At 40.0% G+C, this 24158-nt stretch overlaps 1 protein-coding gene across 4 annotated transcripts in view; it reads left to right on the top strand.

Moving 5' to 3' along the window:
- Nucleotides 1–24158, top strand: part of KIAA0319 (KIAA0319 ortholog) — a 142330-nt gene that overhangs the window by 36252 nt on the left and 81920 nt on the right. For 3 of the 4 annotated variants that reach the window (XM_043973611.1, XM_043973602.1, XM_043973593.1), the window contains exons 3-6: nt 3359–3525; nt 8012–8778; nt 16265–16457; nt 20150–20248. In XM_043973611.1, coding sequence (XP_043829546.1) covers nt 3471–3525; nt 8012–8778; nt 16265–16457; nt 20150–20248 — 1114 coding nt within the window. In that variant the 5' untranslated portion in view covers nt 3359–3470. Of the gene's footprint in view, nt 1–3358; nt 3526–8011; nt 8779–16264; nt 16458–20149; nt 20249–24158 lie in introns of those variants that run through there. The other variant, XM_043973622.1, reaches the window with a different exon arrangement.

The following is a 24158-nucleotide window of genomic DNA, read 5'->3' as shown; positions in this document are numbered from 1 at the left end:
AAAAACCAAAGTTAGTTCTTTCCCTCAAAGAACTCATGTTTTAATAATGGGAGACAAAATTTATAGGATGGTGTTGGCCTGGAGGGCTGATGTGGTTTGTTGGGGTTTTTTTGTTTTTTTTTTTTTAGTTTTAGTGAGGCAATTGGGGTTAAGTGACTTGCCCAGGGTCACACAGCTAGTAAGTGTTAAGTGTCTGAGGCCGGATTTGAACTCAGGTACTCCTGACTCCAGGGCCGGTGCTCTATCCACTGTGTCACCTAGCTGCCCCTTGATGTGGTTTTAAAAGACATAGGAATGGTGAGTAATACCTCACTGTTGATTGACAGTCCTCTTCTAGTAGTAATGGTAATATGGATATAATTACTATTCTAGTGACTAAGTGATAGGGAAAATGGGACTAAGATGAGGATGTACCTGGTGGCAGGATGGATGGCAAGATGACTAGAGTGTAAGGTGAAGAATGATAGGGGTCAGCCAAATATAATACATTGTGATGCTCATCATGTGATATTCAACAATGAGGGCAGCTGGGAGCCCAGAGTGGGAGTTCCAGAGCTGAAAGAGTTAATCTCACAAGAGGAAGGATGGCAATAATCACATACATGATACAAACAAATTACATACACAGTAATTTGGGAAGACAGGTACTAGAGGCTGGTGCTATTAGGAAAGGCTTTATGTGGAAAGTTATGCTTTAGCTGAGTCTTAAAGGAAACTAGGGTTTCTAAGAGGTAGAAGTTAGGAGACTGTATTTGAGGTGTTGTGAACAACCAGTGCAAAAGCATAGAAATGAATGAAGTATCTTTTGTTTTTTGGTTTTTTTTGGTTTTTTTAATTGAATAGAATATTATTTTCCAAAATATATGTAAAAACAAATTTTGACATCAATTTTTAAAAACTTTGTGTTCCGGGGCGGCTAGGTGGTGCAGTGGATAAAGCACCGGCCCTGGAGTCAGGAGTACCTGAGTTCAAATCCAGTCTCAGACACTTGACACCTACTAGCTGTGTGACCCTGGGCAAGTCACTTAACCCCAATTGCCTCACTAAAAACAAAAGAAACAAAAACTTTGTGTTCCAACTTCTCTTCCTCCCTCCCTTCCCACCCCCCACCCACAAGAACTCAAGCAATTCAAAATAAGTTATACATTAGTAGTCATGGAAAACATTCCCACATTAGCTAGGTTGAGAGAGAAAACAGTCAAAAAACAAAACTTCAGATTAAGGAATTGTCAAAGAGAGGGGAAAAATTGAAAAAAAAATGTGTTTCCATCTGTTTTCAGATAACTGTCAGTTATTTCTTTGTAGATGGGTTGCAATTTTCATAAGTCTTTCAGGGTTATATTGGATCATTGCCTTGCTGAAAATAACCACATGCTTCCCAGCAGATCATCTTACACTAGGCTATTATTTTGTATACAGTACATTTCACTCTGCTTCAGTTCATGTAGGTCTTTCCAGGTTTTTCTGATAGTATCCTGTTCATCATAACCTGTATATAGTACCTTAAACTTGACAGAGAATTTTCTTCATAATAACCCAGCAAAATAGATACCACGCGTTTTGCCATTATAGTCAATCATTATAACTATTTCCCTCCATCCTATTCCCTTCCCATGATATTTACTCTATTTTCTATCTCCTTTTAACCTATTTCTCCTCAAAAGTGTTTTACTTCTGACTGTTCCTTCCCCTGCTCTGTACTCCCTTTTTTCACCCTTCCCTCATTATCCTCTTCCCCTCCTACTTTCCTGTAGGGTTAAATAGATTACTCCTCACAATTGGGTGTGAATGTTATTCCCTCCTTGGGCCCACTCTGATGAGATTAAGGTCTTTGAGCTAATTCTGTGTTCTAAATTTTTCTTTCTCCCTCCTTCCTCAACCCTCCCTATGAAATCAAGTAATTCAATATATCATACTTGTGTAGTAATGCAGAACATCATCTTCCTTGAAAGTGTTTTGCTTTTTACTGCTCTCTCCCCCAATCTGCCATTCCTTCCTTCCCCTCTCCCCCCACCTTGTCCTTATGTCCCTCCCCTCACTCAGGGCAAAAATATATTACTATACCTACTTGAGTATGTATGTTAGTTCCTCTTTGAGCCAATTCTGATGATATTAAGGTTCACTAACTCCCCAACTCCTTCCCCTTCTTCCCCTCCCCTCCATAAGCTTTTTTCTTGTTTCCATCATGTGAACTACCTCTCCCCAGACCATCTCTTCCCTTTCCCCTCCCCCAGTCTATTCCTCCTATACCTCAACCCTTTTTAAAAAGAAGTCATCATGGGTTAGTTAGGTGGCACAGTGGACAAAGCACCAGCCCTGGACCCAGGAGGCCCCAAGCCCAAATTCAGCCCCAGACATGACACCCCACCCTGTTTACCCCACAAGGAATAAAACATAAATGCTTTACAGATATCATCCCTTCATGTTCATTTCAGGCCTGTGTTTTCTGTGAATTCCTTACTGAGATAGTTCTTATGAGTTTGAAGTATTATCTTCCCATGTAGGAATGTAAACAGTTTGATCTTTTAATATCCTTCATGAAGTCTTTTTCCTGTTTACCTTTTTATGCTTCTCCAGGGTCTTGTAATTGAAAGTCAAATTTTCTATTCATTTCAGGTCTTTTCATCACAAATGCCTGAAAGTCATCTTTTTCACTGAAGTCCCATTTTTTCCTCTGAAAGATTATACACAGTTTTGCTGGGTACATGATTCTTGGCTGTAGTCCCTGTTCCTTTGCCCTCTGGAATATCATATTCCATGCCCTCCAGTCCTTTAATATAGATGCTGCTAGATCTTATTTTAGCCTTATTGGAGCTCCACATTATTTGAATTCCTTTTTTCTAGCTGCTTGCAATATTTTCTCCTTGACCTGGGAGCTCTGGAATTTGGCTATAATATTCCTGGAGGTTTTCCTTTTGGGATCTCTTTCAGGAAGTGATCAGTGGATGCTTTCAATTTCTATTTTGCCTCCTTCTTCTAGAATATCAGGGCAATTTTCCCTGACTATCTCTTGGAGGATGGTTTCTAAGTTCTTATTTTGGTCATGGTTTTCAGGTAGTCCAATGATTTTCAAATTGTCTCTCCTGGATCTGTTTTACAGGTTAGCTGTTTTACCAAGGAGATATTTCATATCTCCCTCTATTTTTAAAATTTAGTTGGATTTGCTTTACTGTGTCCTGGTTGAACTAAAGCTTTGAACCAGGTCTTTAAATTAAGTCCAAAGTTCCTTTGACTGTACCAAGATGTAATCCAAGCAAATAACTTTTGCATAGATATGGGCAATGGAGAGAGAATTTAACAGACTTTTCCATTAAATCACTCTTTCTATTTCTTTCTTGTCTCTTCTTTATCTTTACAGTCATTTGGGGCCAAAACTGTATATTAAACAACATTAAAGAAAACCATCTACTGTGTACTCTTCCAAAGTCAGGAGTTGAAAGACAAGAGGCAAGTTGTCTCTGTGGCACAGAATGACTATGGATTCAAGTGTACGTTCTGCATTGTTGCTGCTGGGGGCCATTGCAGGTAGGAATCATGCACTTCTCAAGAACCATACATCATCCTTAAGCTCCTTGAGCACAGAAGAAAAAGTAATTTTTTAAAATTTAAGTTTTATATTCTTTTCAAACAAAGATCATCCATCTCTCCCTTCTACTTCCTTCCACTCTCCTCTTCCCCACCATATTGAGAAAGTAAGAAAAACAAAACCCCAGTTACAAACATGTATAGTCAAGTAAAACAAAATTGGCCATGTCTAAAAAAATTGTCTTAATCTCCAGTTTGAGTCTATTATCTCTGTCAGAAGGTAGGCAGCATGTTTCAGCATGAATGCTCAGGAACTGTGGTTGGTCATTGTGTTGACCAGAGTTCCCAAATTTTCTGTTTGTGTGTGTGTGTGTTTGTATTTTTCTTTGTGTGTGTATATATGTATGTATGCTTTTGTGTGTTTATACATATATATCCACAAAAAGCACACTTTTCTTATATATATGTATATGTACTTGTAAATAAAACTAGATTTCTTTGTGAATATTATATATAAATATACACACAAAGCAATATAAATAAGTGTAGATATACAGATATACATACTATTTATATATGTATGCATATATAACATATAAAATACATAACTTCTGTGTATTTGCACTCCATATATGTTTGAATCAGCCAAAATCGACCTTCTTAACCTCCCACCCCAACCTTCTGAAAACAGCTCAACCATTGAAAACACAAGAAAAATAAAACCCATTACACACATAGTCAATCAAAACAAAGCATTTGTGATGAGAAGTGTTTTTCTGAAAACACACACACACACACACACACACACACACAATGATTTCAGAAAGAAGTTCCATTGATTAGGTAAATGCTATCTTGCCCTATAGATTATTTTCAATTTTGAGTCCAAATTTCTTACACTGATAGATATGCTAGATAATTATCAACATGGCCCATATTAAATGGTACTAGATACTACCTAAATGCTTACAATTAATATTTTTAGGAATGAATTGGTACAGTACTTTTTTCTTTTCTGTTCCTATTTTTTCATGTCAAGAGAAAGTTCTAAGAATATTTCAAGTGCCTCCATCTTTTTTTCATTTATGCTTAAGCTCAGATTTTCTAGGTAGGGAGGTTGCATTCTGAGTTTGATTGCTCTTTGGAACATATTATTCCATTCTCTCCTGAGTTTTCTAGTGGGTGCAGAATAGTTTTGTGTTATTTGAATTTCCTTTCCTTCTTATTTGAAGGTCATTCTCCTGATTGCTTGCAAAACTTGTTTCTGAATTGAATTATTAAATTTAACCATGTGTCTTGTAGTATGGAACCTTGGGTTGTTTTGTTGTTGTTTCTTCCTTTGTTGGTATGGTTGTTGGTTTTTTCTCCTCCTGAAGGTGATCTGTAAATTCTTTCAAATGATATTTCATTTTCTGTGTTCAGAAGTTTTGGGCAGTTCTCCTCTATTATATCTTTATTTTTGGTATTCAAGTTTTTGGTCTTATCATATTCTTCTGGGAGACCTATGATCTTTAGGTTGTTTCCACATATCCTATCTTCAAAATTAGCATGTTTTGCTTGCATAGTAAGTGTATTTTCTTTTATTACTTTTTTTTTTGCTTCTCTTCTCCTAGATTGTCCTTCTCTTCTGTGTATTTGCATTCCAGATTTATTGTTCTCTTTTTTGCCTCTTTGGTGAAACTTGCCATTGTAGGTTCCAGTTTCTCTATTTTGTCCATTAATTTGACTGTGCAGGGCATAAATTCTGCTCTCACAATTCTGATTTTTCTTTTAGAATAAGAAATGGTGTGTTGTGTTTCCATGTTCTCACATTATGTAGGATCCTCTGTCTCACCAAGTGTTGTTTTCCATTGTTTTATATGTTTTTGCACATAATAAGCACCTCAACAATGTTGAAGTAAATGATGGTGCAACTTTTAGGTGTTCTGGTTTATTTCTGTTTGTTTGTTTTTTTGTTTGTTTGTTTTTGTGGGGCAGTGGGGGTTAAATGACTTGCCTAGGGTCACAAAGCTAGTAAGTGTCAAGTGTCTGAGGCTGGATTTGAACTCAGGTACTCCTGAATCCAGGATCGGTGCTTTACCTAGCTGGCCCCCTGGTTTATTTCTGCAACAGCATGCACTGCTAAATAAATAATTCTCTGGATGTAAGTACATGGTTTCTTTATTTCACCATAAAAATAGAGACAACATTCTAGGCAGCAAATGATCTCTGCAGGACAGTGGAAAAACAGAGGGAAAGGGGCAGAACTTGGGTCTAGAGATCAGTGCTACACCACACTCTCCTCCCAGAGCACTGGAGAACCAAAATATAGAAATCAACCCCATAGCACCAGTTCAGCAATGCCCTGAACTACCAGTCCTTGGTCAGAGAACTGAGGAACAAGGGACAGCTAGGTGGTACAGTGGATAGAGTATCAGCCCTGGATTCAGGAGGATCTGAGTTAAAATTCCGCCTCAGACACTTGACATTTGCTAGCTGTGTGACCCCCGGGCAAGTGACTTAATCTTGATTGCCTCACCTAGAGAGAGAAATGAGGGAGCAGGACTGGATGCAGTGTATATGCCACTAAGCCTGAGGGAAAGAGCTCAGCATCCAGCTGGGACCACTTCTATTCCTACCCCCACAAGTCACTTATGGCAGAGACCTAGGCTGGTAAACAGTGAATTAATTGCTCAGTGTGGGAGGAGGCTGAGATTCTTTGAGATTCAGCCCATAAGGAAACCACCATCAGAGGGAATTAAGTCAGAAAGCAAGCAATAGGGGAAAATAAGAGGGTAAGTGAAGGTTGAAAGGCCAAAATTACCAAAGATCTCACGAAGAAGAAAACTCAAAAATCTTGAACAGATACAGATAAATAAAAAATGAAAACATTAAGAACAGAAGGAAATTTGACCTCCAGATATAGTAAAGGAGTTCTGGCATCTATGAATAAATACTACCCCCAAAGGGCAAAATACTTTTCTCAAACCAAATGAATCCCATAAGTACACATCAGTATTTAAACAGTAGACACACATATTTCTGAACACATGCACTGATTTAACACTGACCTGTGTGATGAAATAATGGGATTTAGCAGATACTCAAAGACCCACCTGGAGATTAATCAAGACTGATTGAATCAAGTGAGAGTAATTGACTGCTGATTAAGCCTACTTCAAGTTAATTGGATTGTAATCACACCTGGCTATCCCTTCGTGGTCCCAAAACTGTGATGTTTAAAATCTTAATTGTGGTCGCCAAAAATTAAAAGGCTTCAGTACCAGTCTTTGGGCATTAAACATTTATTAGAGCATACAGATATTTACAAAGAGTTCAGAAGGTTATGAAAAAGAAGTCCTACCTAGCCTAGAGTTCCAGCTTGGTTGGGTTTTTCCTGAAGTCCTCCTCCACAGGAACTCCTTTAATCAGGAACTCCTCAAGGAGCCTGTCTTAATCAGGAACTCTCCCTCAAGCTGTTTGTGGAAGCTTTTTTATAGATCTGGAACAGAGACGGTCCTTACACACTGCTTCAAGGTGATTGGTTGGTGTCATCCAAATCCATTGTCTTTGAAGGTGTTCTCAAGTTGAGTTCACAGTCTAGTTTCTGAGAACAATACCTTCTTCTTTTTTTTTTTTGCAGGGCAATTGGAGTTAAGTGACTTGCCCAGGGTCACATTCAAACTTCAGGCACTCCCTTCCCAGTTGTTTTTAGTGAGGCAATTGGGGTTAAGTGACTTGCCCAGGGTCACACAGCTAGTTAAGTGTTAAGTGTCTGAGGCTGGATTTGAACTTAGGTACTCCTGACTCCAGGGCCGGTACTCTATCCACTGTGCCACCTAGCTGCCTCTGGGAATGTATTTTAAAGCAATTGGGAGGAGCAAAACAACTGGGAAGGGAGTGCCTGAAGTTTGAATAGCAACATCCATATCAATATATCCTTGCAGACCAGGGGCAGCTAGTGGTGCAGTGGTTAAAGCCCCAACCCTGGATTTAGGAAGACCTGAGTTCAAATGTGGCCTCAGACACTTAACACTTATTAGCTGTGTGACCCTGGGCAAGTCACTTAACTCCAATTGCCCTGCAAAAAAAAAAATATATATATATATATATATATACATACAAACATATATATGTATATATTTTATTTGTTTGTTAGTTTATTTATTTTTGCGGTGCAAATATATATATATATATATATCCTTGCAGACCAAGGTCTTTGTACTCAGTCACACTGCATTCCTGAGGTGAGAGGCAGAAAGCTGTTTTTCCCTTGGGAAAGTTTAAGGACTCCTTGAGGATTAGGGTCTTTGGGTTTCTTGGGATCCTGCGTCCCACTACACAACTTCAGCTTGGCACAGTGCCTGGCACATAGTAGGCACTTAATAAATACTTATTCCTTTTCCTCTTGAAGAAAATGTTTCTCCCTCCCAGTCTTGTTTGCTGGTTTGCTTTGCTACAGGATGTAGGTAGAGTGACGCCTAACATCAGCCTACCTTGTTTACAGGTTACCTTTGTGAGCAGTGCAGGGATGGAGGAACCTACTCAAATGCAGTTATTTCCCCGAACCTGGAAACCACCAAAATCCTGCGGGTTCCTGAGGCCAGTTCTCTGGCTGCCTGTACAGCCGCCTGCTGTGATTTGCCCAGCTGTGACTTGGCCTGGTTGGTTGAAGGTCGGTGCTATGTTGTGAACTGCCAGCACCAGGACAGCTGTGAGCCCAAGACAATAGACCCCGTGAAGTCCTACCTTACGTTTGTGCTGCGGCCAGCTCGGAGGCCGCCCTCCTTACTGGGATATGGACAGATGATGCCTAACAGGGGTCATCCTGTGGCGATTTCAGGAGGCCCCTGGGAGGAGGGCGGCAGACTAAGAGACCTACCCTTCTTGGGGAAGGGCCCTAGCTTAGAGGAGCTACCCGAGTACACAGATGACTACAGGGAGATGGAACAGGACTCCTTCCAGTCCAGTGGCAAGCAGGTGCCAAAGGGTGGTATGGACTACACAGACTGGGGACTGCTGCCAAGCAATGAAGGTCTCTTCAATTCCTCTGTGGGAAACGACCACTCTCTGGCAGAGAAAGAGAATAGGAACGCCAAGCTAGATCACCTGGCAAGGGGAAATGAGTCAGAGTGGGCCACTCTCCTGGATCGCTTTGCTGAGGGAAGATTGTCAACATCCCTGGAGAAGATCCCATTGTCTGGAAAGGCACAGGAAAAGGAGGAAGCCTTTCAGCCTCCTGGGCAGGCTAGCAACAGCTCTGGAGAAGAGGAGGTAAGTGTCAAAAAAAGCTGGTGAGTGTTGTGGGGTCAGTGTTTTCAGTCACTCAGGATGCACAGAATGTACCCCAGTGCCAGGGTTTGTAGGGGCAGGGGCCACAACAGGCAGAATGAGTCTGACTTGGTAGTCATTTAGGCCCCAGAATGCTGTTTAAAGATCAGAGGTGCGAAGTAGGTTTTACATCAGTAGCTTTGTGATTCACCTGTTCTTAGTTGTCTAGAAGAAAGATGACTGCAGCATAGCCTAAGAGGAAACCGAACATCCTGACTTCTTCCCTCCCTTCCTCCCTTTCTTCCCTCCCTCCCTCCTTTCCTCCCTCCCTCCCTTCCTTCCTTCCTCCCTTCCTTCCTCCCTCCCTTCTTCCCTCCTTCCCTTTCTTCCTTCTTTCCTTACATCCATTTCTTCCTTTTTTCATTTCCTTTCTTCCCTCTTTCCCCTTCTTCCTTTCTTTCCTTCCTTCCTTTCTTTCCTTTCTTCCCTCCTTTCTTTCTCTCCCTTCTTTTCTTCCTTTCCTTCCCTTCCTTCTATTGTCCCTTCCTCCCTCCCTTCCTATTAAGAATACACTATTTAAGATAACAAATAGCTCTTCTGCCCCCACAATTGAGTTAAGTTTGTAGTGATGCATCAGCTCTCCACAGAGGTCCCTGAGGCAGTGTCTGAGGAGATACCAGGGTTTTGTAGAGAGCCAGGTCAGTTCTTAATCTCTCAGTCAGGTTGCCTGCCTGCCTGTAGGCACTACAGGGGTTTACATCCAAGGAGTTGCTAAGACTTAACATAATGAAGAACTAAAGGACCAGGAAACTCACCTATGACCTTTTGAAATGATTGCAGTTGCCTGGTCTGAGAGATGCTAATGTAGAGTACACATTTTATGCAGTGTTCCCTTATAAATATGGGTAAATCTTTCCTTTCTGACAAGCACTTAGCAAACACTGTGTGCCAAGAATGCTAAACAGTTCATGTTTTCTGCATCTTTAAGCAAAGGTGGTGCACAGAATATAAACTATTGTGCATCTTTTCCCCAAAGTTCAGTCAGCTGTGCCTGTCACATGAACAGAGGAATTGCTGCTAAAAGGGAATGCTCCCTGGTGGAAAGGGACAGTGGAAGAAGCCCCAGATTTATGAACAAAAGTTGAAAGAAGAAAAGGTAAAAGAAGATGGGCTCAGTGGGAAAGAGAAGACAGGGGCAGATGTAAAGAAAAGATGTAGACTTGAAGGAAGAGTAGGGAAGGTAAATTTGAACTTTGCAGGACTCCAGATCTGAGCAAAGTGATACTAGCTAGTACGATGGATAGCATGTTGGGACTGGAGTCTGGAGTTCAAATCCAACCTCAGATACTTACTAGCTGTGTGACCCTGGATAAGTTACTTGATCTTTGTTTACCCCAGTTTCCTTAACTGTAAAATGGAGAAATAATAATAGTTCCTGCCTCCCAGGGTTGTTGTGAGGATCAAATGAGATAATAATTATAAAGTACTTGCTAAGCACCATACCAGGTATTAGTAGGCACTATGTAAATATTAGCATTATTACTGTATCTAAAGCTGAAAGGGAATGCAGTTTGAAATCCAATCTCATTTTACAGATGAGGAAATTCTGAAACTCATCAAAGTTGTGACTTGCCCAAGGTCACATTGGTGGTAAGTATCAGAGCTGATGCTCAAGCACAGGCCCTCAGATTGTAATTTTTCTACTGTATCATCCTCCATCAACTTGAAGCAGTTGGTAGGCACAGTTAAAGAAGTACTGGCAAGATTATTTTGGGGGCAGTCTGGAAGGCTGCCACTTAAAATGGGAGAAGGTACAGCCCTAAAAGCTTGAGCTTGTATTCACTTCTCATTGTTTTCTTTAGCAGCAAACACATTGGAGAAATGGCAAACTTGGAATATTTTCTGCTATCTTTCTTTCCTCCAGAAACTGTTCTAGAAATCAGCAGAACTTTGTGTCCACCTGAGGTGACCATTTGATTGTTACTCATGTCTATGTAAACATTCTTAAAAAGAAATTTTTTTTTAATCCCTGGTAGTTAGGAAACATTAGTGAAAGAATTAGGAGTGGAGCCAAAGAAAGGAGCCAGGTTACCCACCAGGGGAGCAATGTGATAGAAACAGGAAATTGCTAATGACAAAGCAGAAGAGAGTAGAGATATCAGATAGGCAGAGCAGGTCGGAAAATCGAGTGTCAGAATGAGAAGGAGCTGAAAAATGAGAGAAATGGGATAGAAGGAGTACATTTATAGGACCATAGGTGTAGCGCTAGAAAAAACCCTACTCACACATCATCAAATCCATGCCCCTCATTTTACTGGGGAGGAAATTGGAGGCCCAGAAAGGGTAATTTGCCCAGGACGAGATAGTTATTAAGTATCTGAGGTAAGAATCAAAGTGAATCTTCCTGACTTCAGATCTAAAGCTGTACTTAATATCTTCTAAGACACATTGTTTGAGAAGAATTAATATGGAGGCGATGAGTACACACACGCACACGCACACGCACACGCACACACACACACAAACATATATCATTTACTAGCTTTGTGACACTGGGCAAGGCACTTAGCCACTGCTTCATCCTTTATTTCAGCTTTGTAATTAATTTTCTATTTTTAATGGATAAATTATTTTTAATCAAGAAAACAAATATGCATATATGTATAAAGTATATATATGTGAACATACACACCATACATAAGATACACATAATTCACACCATACACACCTTTGTACATTAGGGTCAGCTAGGTGGCACAGTGATTAGATCACCAGGCCTGGAGTCAGGAAGACCTGAGTTCAAATCTATCTTGTTTTTTTTGTTTTGTTTTGTTTTTGTTTTTGTTTTTTTGTGAGGCACATTGGGTTAGTGACTTGCCCAAGGTCACCCAGCTATACATGTCAAGTGTCTGAGGCTGGATTTGAACTCAGTCCTCCTGAATCCAGGGTCGGTGCTCTATCCACTGTGCCACCATAGCTTGCCCCCAAATCTATCTTTACACATTGACTAACTGTGTACCACCAAGTAAGTCACAACCTCAGTTTGTCTCAGTTTCCTCATCCTGTAAAATGGGAGCAATCATAGCAGGTTTGTTGTGAGGATCAAATGAGATAATTTTAAAGCACCTTAGCACAGTGCCTGGGCAATATTTAAGTGTTACATAAAAATGTCAGCTGTTATTATGTTTATATGCACACATGCTTAAGATTTTGGAGACAGTATGTAGTGAAAATAAAATTAGGATGTCGAGCTTAAGAATGAAATGTATTTAAGTGTTGGGGGGGGGGGCAAAAGAGAAAGAGAAAACAGGTCTTAGTCTCCCAGAATACAATTTGGAAGGATAAGAAAGGAAGATATCTTACAAGTAAATAGAAGTGGGAAGAAGATAAACCAAGGTTAGAAAAAATTCACAAGGATTTTGCTTATAATTGTCAATAAGATAAAAATATGGATATTAGATTACATCTTTAGCTTTTTAAAATAACCAAGCCATCAGATATCCACCAATTTCCTGTATAATGACTGACAAAAACTTTCTGCTTATGGTGTTGACATTGCCACATCTTCCCCCATGCCAGATGATAAAGCTTCTCAATTCCACATTATTTATTTGACTGAGAGAACACGGACATTTGCCTACAGCAATACATTCAGAAACCATTCCATAAACTCGCTACCCACAAAACTCAAGCCAAATGGGAAGGGTTATATTAAACTAAATGGACCTTCTTTGATACTAATAAATACTTGTTCCTTTCAGTCTGTCTGGATAGGACAATTTCAGGTCAAATTTGTCTAGAATACTATTTGACTTACCAGCTCCTGAGGGACTATATATTAACAATTTTCCTTGATGCTGACCTGATTTGCCAGGGAAATTCCTGTATTAAAAATACCAGTGTCTTCTGCTTAAGTGCAAGGCTAGAATGAAATGGTTAATGCTGATTTTCTTCCTTTCTTATCTCCCTATTCAAAGTCCTAAAGATACAAATACAAGGCATTGTATTAGGCTTCTAGGGAAAAATGTAATCCAGAGTATTTGTGATTTGATAAAGGCCATTTTCTGCAGAGAAGTTTTCAAGTGGAGATTTAACACAGATATCCTTTGTATCAGGAAACTGAAAGCAAGAGAAATTTGGAACATTTTTTTTCTTGCATGACCAGGGCCATGCATATGAGAGAAATAGTTGTCTAGTCATTTTTATGAAGATAGAATCTTGTTAAACTTTCATCCTGCTAACTGATCAGTAACCTCTTTTGTGATGTTGTATTGGTCACTGGAAAATCACGACTTAAATCCACGTGTAACTTGCCTATTCAGATAAAATTTCTTCCTTGAAAAGGCCCACAGCATGCCACTATCTTAGGCAGGTCAGAAACATGGGTTTTAGTTCCCTCTCAGTCCCTTCCTAGCTTTGTGACACTGGGCAAGGTGCTTAACCTCTGGTTATCTTCATCCTTTATTTCAACTTTGTAGATAATTTTCTTTTTTTTAAGGGATAAATAGTTTTAATGAAGAAAATAAATGTAAAGAAAATACAAGAAAACCATAAAGTATATTCCCCCAAACCAGTTAAGCAAAGAAATACAAAAGAGTGAAAGAATGGGACTCCAAAGTCAGAGATTTGAGTTCAAGGGACCTGGGTTTTGAATCCTGACACTCTCTGACAGTGTCCATTTGAACAAAACATTTCAGTTTTTTTGAGTAACTCTTTTGCCAAAATAAGGAGTTGGATTAGATCAATTCCCCCTCCAACTATCTTCATTAGAAGAAAGAATTGTATGTTTTAAGTTTGTGGGGGTATGGACATAGTTGTTTTATTTAACCTAAATTGTGTTACCACTGAATGTTGGCTTCATTTACATGGTGCATGTTCTTAGTTGTATATTTCCCTTTTGAATCTGTTTTCCTCCCTCTGCCTGACTCATTTAAGTCTGCCTGTACTTTCTTCCTTCATGCTCTTTCCTGATAGTATTAGATTTCAAGAAAAATTGCCACAGGCCACATAAAAATGAGTTCATCATGCAGAATGTAAAATGGGCCCCACTCAGATGACCAATGCCCACCTCTTTCCCAGAATGGGCTTGTCCTGATTCCTGATTCCACATTTGTTCCTAGTACATTTACTTTAATTAATCCTTTAAACTTGTCGTCCTTCCAAAACCAAGTCAAATTTTTTTTAGGTCCAGTGCCCAATTTTAATTTTTGTCCCCCCCAACTTACTGATTTTACATGATGTATATGTTTACATATATAAATATATATATATTCACATGCATATACTTCATGTGCACACATATACACACAAACATATGTAGCCACACTAAAGATATACACAAATGTATGTTTATACTTGTTAAATTTGAACATATAATATATTGTAGTTATATATCAATTTATATATTATATATAATTTATATATTAATGTTTATGAAATGATTTACATACATTATGTCATTTGATCTTCACAACCATGTGAGATAGCAGATACACACACACACACACACACACACATATATATATATATATATATATAATTCCCATTTTACAAATGAGGAAATAGAGGGTCAGAGAGATGAAATAATCTACCCAAGGTCACACAGCCAGTAATTTTTGGAGGAAGGATTCAAGACCCAGGTTTTTCTGACTCTAAGGCCAGAGCATGGATATGACTATAGTCAAGCTAGATTATGATGGACAAGCCAAGAAACTGCTAGGATTAATGGGAAAACATCCACTATGTGAAATTTCCTTACTGTGGTTTTCTTTTCTTTCTTTCTTTTTCTTTTTTTCTTTTTTTTAGTGAGACAATTGGGGTTAAGTGACTTGTCATATAGCTAGTAAGTGTTAAGTGTCTGAGGCTGGATTTGAACTCAGGTACTCCTGACTCCAGGGCTGGTACTTCTATCCACTGTGCCACCTAGCTGCCCCTTTTTTTTTTTGGTGAGGGCATTGGGGGTAAGTGACTTGCCCAGGGTCACACAGCTAGTAAGTGTTAAGTGTCTGAGGCTGGATTTGAACTCAGGTACTCCTGACTCCAGGGCTGGTGCTCTAATCCACTGCCGCCACCTAGCTGTCCCTCTTTTGATTTTTTTTTTTGCCTGGAGCACTGGACTTACCTACAGGGTGGCCTTACCAAATAGCCTTGGGAGTGAGGTGGTGTTTTTGGGAAGTTACTTGGCAAATATTAATGGAAGATGGTGCTGAGTCTCTAGTTCCCAAATTTTAGAATGTTCAGCAATGTCTTATTTTTTTCCAGCATCAGAAAAGTAACCATGTTTTTATGCAATTCTAATGTCTCCCTTGAACTTATTTCTCTTTAGTGACTTCCTCAACCTACTTTGATTCACCATTTTACCCACTTTTAAACAGTCTGGATGATGAAACTCAAAAGGCTTCTTCCCACCTCCTCCATTTTATAATATTACAATACCTTTTCTTCTTGACATACATGGTGGAAATTCCCTGAACGCAGCTGCATTGATACCACGTATAATTTAGCAAATAAAGTCTTATGGAGTTCCCTACATTCATTCATAGCTGTTGAGGATCAGAGGAGTAAACTGATCTAGGTCTCCCAGTCTTCCAAGTAGAGCACACATCTATTTAGCACCATACTATTTTTTTCCTGCTTGGTTATCATGCTTAATGTCCTCCTTGAGTTTTAAATTTTTTTCATTTAATTCTGTAGAAGCATTTTGGGATGCAGTTTGCATATTATGATGGGAAAAGAGACTGTATACCAAAGGGGGGTCTTTTTGGGCCACTCCTAAATCATTTGCATAATTTTCAACTATTGTCATATTGGTAACTCCAGGGGTCATCAAAATTGTGCTTTTTCTCTTTTTTGTGAAGACTCCCTCTTTACCCACCATTTATGACACCATCCATGCAATATACTTCTGTATTGTATTTTAAATTAGTAGCAATTGAGCAACATGGCATTGTGGAAAGAGTTGGACTTGGGGTCAAAAGAACTGAATGTAAACCTCTACTCTAAAATTTACTACTGGACAGCTAGGTGACGCAGTGGATAGAGCACCGCCGGCCCTGGATTCAGGAGGACGTGAGTTCAAATCTGACCTCAGACACTTGACACTTACTAGCTGTGTGACCCTGGGCAAGTCACTTAACCCTCATTGCCCCACCCCCCAAAAAAATCCAAACTAAATTTTACTCACTTAACCTTTCTCTAAGCCTCAGTTTCGTCATCTGTAAAATAGAAGCAATAATACTCGCACTATCTACTTCACAGAGTTGTTACAAGGAAAAATTTTGTAAACCTTAAAGCAGTATATAAATGGCAGTTATTGTTATTGAAAGACACAATTTAAGGTTCCAGTCTTTGAAACTCATGTTTGAGTGAGCACGTTTTACAGAATGGTTAAGTGAAGCCATTTTACATAAAAGGTAGGTGCCATTGTTGATGTGTACTTATGTTCAACTGGTTTATTCATAATAATTTATCCCTATAATTGATCTCATAGGTTCTAATGCCTTCCCATAATCCTCCTTCAGCCAACCTGGAGTTCACTCCAACCACCATGGAGAAAAGCCCAATTCTAACAGTAACCCAGCACAACTCAGATCATGGGATTGAAGTGTTTCCTACTGACACTGGCCCTTCTCAGTCCATCTTAACTGAGCAACTCACATCTCCTTCTATTGCTCCAAGCACAGGTAACTTAAAAAAAAAAAAAGACTGGAAAAGAAACACTGAAGGCCATGACTATCATGGGCCATATTCTGGATGCATTTTGATAAATTGTGAAATTTGGGAATCCTCTCTGACCTTGCTTATTCTTGAATTTCAGTAGGAAGGCTAATAATGAAGAGAGGGGGTTATAATCCAATTAGAAGAGCCCTAGAGAAATGAGAAAGCATGGGTCCTAGTACTGCTTAACAAGAACTTCCACTTGGGCAAGTCACTTAATTTTTATGAGCCTTCTTTTCTCCATCTATAAAATTAGTGCCTGGGGCTTGATATCTAAGGTGTCTTCCTTCATTCTCTTTTTGGTTGTTTTTTTTTTTTGTGTGTGTGTGTGTGAGGAAATTGGGGTTAAGTGACTTACCTAGGGTCACAGCTAGTAATTGTTAAGTGTCTGAGGCTGGATTTGAACTCAGGTCCTCCTGAATCCAGGGCTGGTGCTCTATCCACTGCACCACCTAGCTATCCCCCTTCATTCTCTAAAGTGTCAATGCTATAAATAAATAGTTAAGAGCAGCTAGATGGCGCAGTGGACAGAGCACCAGCCCTGGAGTCAGGAGGACCTGAGTTCAAATCCAGCCTCAGACACTTAACAATTACTAGCAGCTGTGTGACCCTAGGCAAGTCACTTAACCCCAATTGCCTCACCCAAAAAACAAAAAAACAAAAATAAATAGTTAACAATGAAGGCAGCTAGGTGTTCCCCTTGAGAGGCAACTGTCAGTTGGGTCTTTGGAAAGCATATAAAGGGCTGCACTCATTAAGGGTTCAGCTGCTTCTTGGACCAGTGTCTAATCCCTTCTCCTCTAAGCAGCAAGGCTCTCTGGACTGCTACATGCTTCTCTTCTCATGCTGTCTTGATCCCACTTAAATTTTACTAGTGAAACTAAGGATAAACCAGTCCTGCCAAATGGAACATTGCTTGAATGAATCAACAGTATCCTGGTTACAGAGAAGGTGAACAAGTATTGCTTAAGTGTTGATCTAGCTCTGCATTGGGTGATGAGGCAGTTTTTGTTACTCTGGCTAGAATAGCCTTTTTTTTTTTTTTGCATTGAGTTTGACTGGGTTTTGTTTTGGAAACTTTCCAAGAGGAAAACCATTATCAAAGATTCACAAGGTCACTCACTCTCAGCAAATTTGAATGGTGTTTGACTAATGACACAGGAATACACACAGTTGCAATGAGCCTTCTATATGGCACTTATAGAAGTAGTAGAAAATCTGGTGGTAGGAGAAACTCAAGGCCTTGAATTTGCAATGCCTCATCTATTTAGTTGTTGTTTTTCAGTCCTATGCATCTCTTTGTGACCCCATTTGGGTTTTTGGGGGGGGGCGAGGATAGTAGAGTACTTTGTCATTTCCTTCTCCAGCTCATTTTACAGATAAGGAAACTGAGGCAAATAGGGTTAAGTGACTTGCCCAGAGTCACACAGTTAGTAAGTGTTTGAGGTCAGATTTGAACTCAGTCCTTCCCCCAGGCTCAGTGCTCTAGCCACTGAGTCTGTTTAAGTGCACTGGTAAACTGGAGTTCTAAATATCTAATCCTTCCCTTAATTCTGTTTAGGGGACATGGTATTATAGAACAGAAGGATCATAGAACCATAGATTTAGACCAGGAAGAGATCTTAGAGGTAATTGAATTTAACCCTGAGGCTTGGAGAAGACTTGCCCAAGAGTGAGAATCTGAGGTGAGACTCAAAGCTCAGTCTTCCCTACATTGTCTCTCACTTCGTCCACTCGGTCAGGCTCTCGGAGGTCATTTAGTGCTACCACCTCACTTTATAGATGAGGAAACTGAGGCCTAGAGAGGTGAAACAAGTTGCCTGAGCTCAGGCAACAAGGCAGGATTAGAAGCAGATTCTCTGAATTGCTCATTCAAGTTGTTTTATTTGAAGTCACTAAGTTCCTGTCACTTTGGAGTTTGAGAAGCATACAGGAAAAACTTTTATGTTTCAGTGATATATGTACCCTTCATTAAAAAGCAAAATAATACATTTGAGAAATGGGTAAACTGAGGCACGACTCCCAGTCTGGTGCAAAGAAGGAAGGCCATTTATTCTCTATCTTGTAAGAATAGACAAACACCCCAAAAGGAGTGCTGCAACTTGTCCCAGTGAAGTCCCCCTTGTTTTTATCCTAGATCTAACACAGGGTCCCTCCCAACCCCATCCTCCCAGATGTTGTGCCACTGCTGCCCCCACTTCATGGGACAACTACACCCTGAGATTTTACAATCCTTTGTTCTCTAACTTTAGAAAACCTCTGTTGACTCAACAGGGAAAAGGAAGGGAAATTTTGGAGAGTGGGAATAAGCCTTTTATGGCTTGAATTACGTAGTTTGTTCTTATCTGAGAGAAACATGCCCTACTGGTTAACTGCTAACTCAACAGGAAAAAGGAAGGAATGGTGGAAATGGGGGCAGGGGAGAAGCCTCCAGGATTTCAATAATGTATCCTGCCTTCTGAGGAGGACACATCGTTCCTATCATTATGCCATATGAAAAAAATGCTCTAATCATTACTGATTAGAGAAATGCAAATTAAAACAACTCTGAGGTACTACCTCACACCTATCATATTGGCTAATATCACAAAAAAGGAAAACGATAAATGTTGGAGAAGATATGGAAAAATTGGAATACTGATACATTGCTGGTAGAGTTGTGAACTGATCCAACCATTCTGGAGAGCAATTTGGAACTATTTCCAAAGGGCTATCAAGCTGTGCATACCTTTTGATCCAATAATACCACTGCTAGGTCTATGTCCCAAAGAGATTTAAAAAAAAGGGGAAAGGACCCACATGTATAAAAATATTTATAGCAGCTCTCTTTGTGGTAGCAAAGAATTAAAAATCAAGGGAATGCTCATCAATTGGGGAATGGCTGAACAAGTTGTGGTATATGAATGTAATGGAATAATATTGTGCTATAAGAAATGATGAGCAGGCAGATTTCAGAAAAAACCTGGAAAGACTTAAGTGGACTGATGCTGAGTGAAGTCAGCAGAACCAGGAGAACATTGTACACAGTAACAGCAACATTGTATGATGATCAACTGTGATAGACTTAGCTGTTCTCAGTAGTGCGATGATCTAAGACAATTCCAAAGAACTCATGATGGAAAATGTTCTCCACATCCAGAAAAAAAACAACTGTGGAATCTGAATTCAGATTGAACCATACTGTTTCTACTTTTTTGTTGTTTTTTCTTTTTTGAGGTTTTTCCCTTTTGTTCTAATTTTTCTTTCACAAGATGACTAATTCAGAAATATGTTTAATATTATTGTTTTGTTTTTTGTTTGTTTAATATTATTGTACATATATAACCTATATTAAATTGTTTTCTGTCCTGGGGAGGGGAGAGGGAGAAAAATTTGGAACTAAAAATGTTACAAAAACAATTGCTGAAAACTATCTTTACATGTAACTGGAAAATAATAAAATACTTTTATGATACAAAAGTAAAATAATAACTATCATAATTGACGTGAATGGAGAAATAAATGTGTGTTTACATGTTTAAATGATTATAGCCTGATTTTCTTTGGGCCAATCCTTTGGTCAATAAACAAGTATTAAGCACCTGTTATGTGCCTACTACTCTATATACTGTGCTGAACACTGGGTGATTTTTAATGTGCTGTTCACATATTCTTATAGTCAAAGAACTGGAGGTGTATGCTGGAGACAACGTACTGATCACTTTACCCCAGAATGACATTGAACTGAAGGCCTTTGTTGTGCCAGCACCCCCTTCAGGTGAGCTGGATGTTCTTCCTGTTTGCAGACCCCTCCCTAAACCATTTGTGGGGGGGGAAGGGTGAGCAGGGATAAATGGGACAGGCTGCTTCTCAGTGAACTGGGATTGTGGGGATCTCTATTCGTTTCGAAGGCTGACCTAATGTAGTTAATATCAAATAATATTAACCTATTACCTGCTCCTCCCTCCAAATAATCCTAGTAATGTTAGAATTCTAGTAATATTTGCATTCCAGTATTTACTCTTGATTAGGTTGAGCTGAAACCCTACCCTAGGCCCCCCACCCATATCTTGTAAACAAACCTAGCTTGAGCTGGATCTCAGTCCTAATGTCCTAATTGGGATTTGTGGTAAATTAGCTTATGAAGGGTAAAAACCTGTATGAGGGGCAGCTAGGTGGCTCAGTGGATAAAGCACTGGCCTTGGATTCAGGAGGAGGACCCAAGTTCAAATCCAGCCTCAGACACTTGACAGCTGTGTGACCCTGGGCAAGTCACTTAACCCTCATTGCCCCACCAAAAAAAAAAAAAAAAAAAGAAAGAAATAGAAAAAAAAAACCTGTATGAATGGGTTTCTCGGCTGGGATTGCCAAGGTTGGGTCTCATGACCAGACCTCACTACCTCTTGACTACCTCTCCCTTTCCTTCTGAAAGTAAAAGAACCTTTTCTGTAAGTTTCCTTATTGCACATCCATTTATTCAGACAAGGTTGACTCAGGGGCCTCAGGCTTGCAACCTTCTTATCTTAATTCAAGACTTCTTTTTCCTCCACTTACAAATTTGATTTATTTTGGTTCTGAAAAGAAAAAATTGCTTTTGGGAAAAGAACTACATTAAGGAACTATATTCCCATGTAAGCATATAAACATATGCTCTGAATCTGTATAAGCAGACATGTACATGTTTTCCTTCAGTGTTTCATTTAGAATGTATCAAGACTGCTTAAGGAGAATTCATTTCTTTGCCTTTAGGGCTTCTCCAGAGAACAAGTTAAGTTGTTTTTCAGTTGTACCCGACTTTCCGTGACCCAATCAGGGGTTTTCTTGTAAAAGATGCTGGAGTTGCTTTGCCATTTCCTTTTCCAGCCATTTTTACAGGTGAGGAACTGAGACAAACAGAGTTAAAGGATTTGCTCAGGGTCGCAGAGCTAGTAAGTGTCTGAGACTGGATTTGAACCCAGGTTTTCCTGATTCTAGGCCCAGTGCCACCTAATTGCCTCTTTCTCTAGTCTATGCATTACTATTGCACTGTGATAATCCACCATACACAGGAAGGGGGAAGGGAAGAAGGTGTGGGAGGTGAGGGGAAGTAGTAGAATGAGACAGAAGGATTAAATGGGAGTTTGCAGAATCCATAAAGTAGAAGGAGTGGCCTGGAATTTCCCGGATCACTTCACACAAGAGAATAGAAAATGCTTTGTCTGAGCACTAATTCTATTATCTTACTCACACTTCTGTTATGATGGGCCAACAGGTTGGTCCATCTGTGAGTTCTGTGGAACATATTGGTTTTTTTTTTTTTTTTTGCGGGGCAGTGGGGGTTAAGTGACTTGCCCAAGGTCACACAGCTAGTAAGTGTCAAGTGTCTGAGGCCGGATTTGAACTCAGGAACTCCTGAATCCAGGGCCGGTGCTTTATCCACTGCGCCACCTAGCCGCCCCGAACATATTGGTTTTTAAGGAAATTTGAGTATTTTTCATTCAGTTTAATACTCAAGTTCATTTTTTCCCCTTTTATTGGTATGTTGTAAGATTTGTAAAATTTCACAAGCCAAGACAGCAATTTTGTTCAAGCCCTTAAGCTAAGATTGTGATGAAAAAATAGAAAGAGGTAGTGGGTTTTTTGCCCCTTTTTAGAGATATATGTGGAAAAGATTTATATGTCTTCACTTGAGTCACGTAGGTGCATTTTCTCCCCTGGAAAAAGGAGATGGCAATTAACTAATGGTTAATAATAATAGCTGATGTTTATATTGCTGTGGATAGAGCACTAGGCCTGAAATCAGCCTCATCTTGTGTGTGTGTTGGGGGGGGCAGGGTTTGGTAAGGCAATTGGGGTTAAGTGACTTGCCCAGGGTCACACAGCTAGTAAGTGTTAAATGTCTTGAGGTCAGATTTGAACTCAGGTCCTCCTGACTCCAGGGCCTGTGCTCTATCCACTGCACCTCCTAGCTGCCCCAGGCTCATCTTTTTGAGTTCAAATCTGGCTTCAGACACTTCCTAGCTATGTGACTCCGGGCAAGATACTTAACCTCTGTGCTAAGTCCTGGAGATACAAAGAAAGGCAAAACCAACCCCAAAAAACAAAACCAGCCCCTGCTCTTCTCAAAGAGCTCACAGTTTAATGAAGGAAGCCACATGCAAACAATTGTGTACAAACAAGCTCTATATTGGATCAGTTGGAGATAATCAATGGAGGGAAGGCCCCAGCATTAAGGGAGATTGGAAAAGGTTTCTTGTAGAAGGTGAAGTTTTAGCCAGAAGGCAGAGAGAGCATTCTAAGCAGAGGGGACAGCTAGAGATAATTCGTGGGGTGTTTTGTGTGAGGAACAGCAAGGAGGCTTACGGTTCCTGGATCAGAGTACATGGGGGAGAGTAGGGTGTAAGAAGGGTGTCAATCCTGTGCTGTCTACCTCTCAGGGCTGTGAGGTTTGTAAAACTTAAATAGTGATGTAAATGTGGGTGATGATGATGATAAGGTACATACAGCTAGGTCCTGATTGGTGGGAATAATGAATCTTCTGAAGTGGTCGAATTATTAGAATTTGCATTGCATATTTCCAGTGAGCTGAAACCAATGACCATATTTTACACATTTATAACTTTTAATAGTGTGAATTCTGATACATTTGACCACTTTTGTTGTTGTTTAGTTGTGTCCAACTCTGTGACCCTATTTGGGGTTTTCTTGACAAAGATACTGGAGTGGTTTGCCATTTCCTTCTCCAGCTCATTTTACAGATGGGGAAACTGAGGCAAACAGGGTTAAGTAACTTGCATGCACTGTCTGATGGCAGATTTGAACTGGGGAAGATAGTCATCTTGATTCCAGGCCCAGCAATCTATTCACTACACCACCTAGCTGCCTGTGACTACTTTAGGGGATTTGTCATTATTCCCACCAATCTGGACCTATCTTTTTCTGTTGTAACTGAATACTCTGGAAGAACCCTTCTTGTGGTCTAGAATGTAGGATGAAGGAAAGAGGGTGTTAAGGCTAAAATTCTAGCTATACTGTCTAAAATATCTAATGAGTGGTCGCCAATAAATTATAAGCTTTAGCAAGAGTTAGACTTTTAAACATTTATTAAGGAGAATAAGAATTTGGTAAAGAGAGAGAGAAAGGCCTACATTCATCTATCTATTAAAGGGAGAGCACATTTCTCGCTCCACTCTCCACCAGAGTCCACAGGAAAGAGAGAGAGTCAGAGCGACAGGCTCCCCGCTTCTTCCCACAAGCAAATGTCATTTCCTGACGCCAAAGAAAAGACGCATGGTCTTGCCTTCAGAGACCTTCACCTCATGGTGGAGCTTTTCTACAGTAAGTCTGCAGCAGGTGGTGTCATTCCAATCGTTACAAGGGATCTAGAGTACCCGGGTATGGTGGCTGTAGGGGCTCACTATTATAAACATAGAGGTCCTGGTCCCACTGGCTGTGTCAGATACCCCTTCTTTAGGAATGAGGAACTGGGAATTAGTTCAGTCCAAGTTAGAAAGATAGCTTTAAAATGGATCTGAGGGGCGGCTAGGTGGTGCAGTGGATAGAGCACTGGCCCTGGATTCAGGAGGACCTGAGTTCAAATTTGGCCTCGGACCCTTAACACTTACTAGCTGTGTGACTCTGGGCAAGTCACTTAAGTCAATTGCCGCGCGCGCGCGCGCACACACACACACACACACACACACACACAC

Source organism: Dromiciops gliroides, chromosome 1 (assembly GCF_019393635.1).
Source record: "Dromiciops gliroides isolate mDroGli1 chromosome 1, mDroGli1.pri, whole genome shotgun sequence".
NCBI lineage: Eukaryota > Metazoa > Chordata > Mammalia > Microbiotheria > Microbiotheriidae > Dromiciops > Dromiciops gliroides.
The sequence above is the reverse complement of the archived record's forward strand: the minus strand, read 5'-3'. Positions and strand labels throughout refer to the sequence as shown.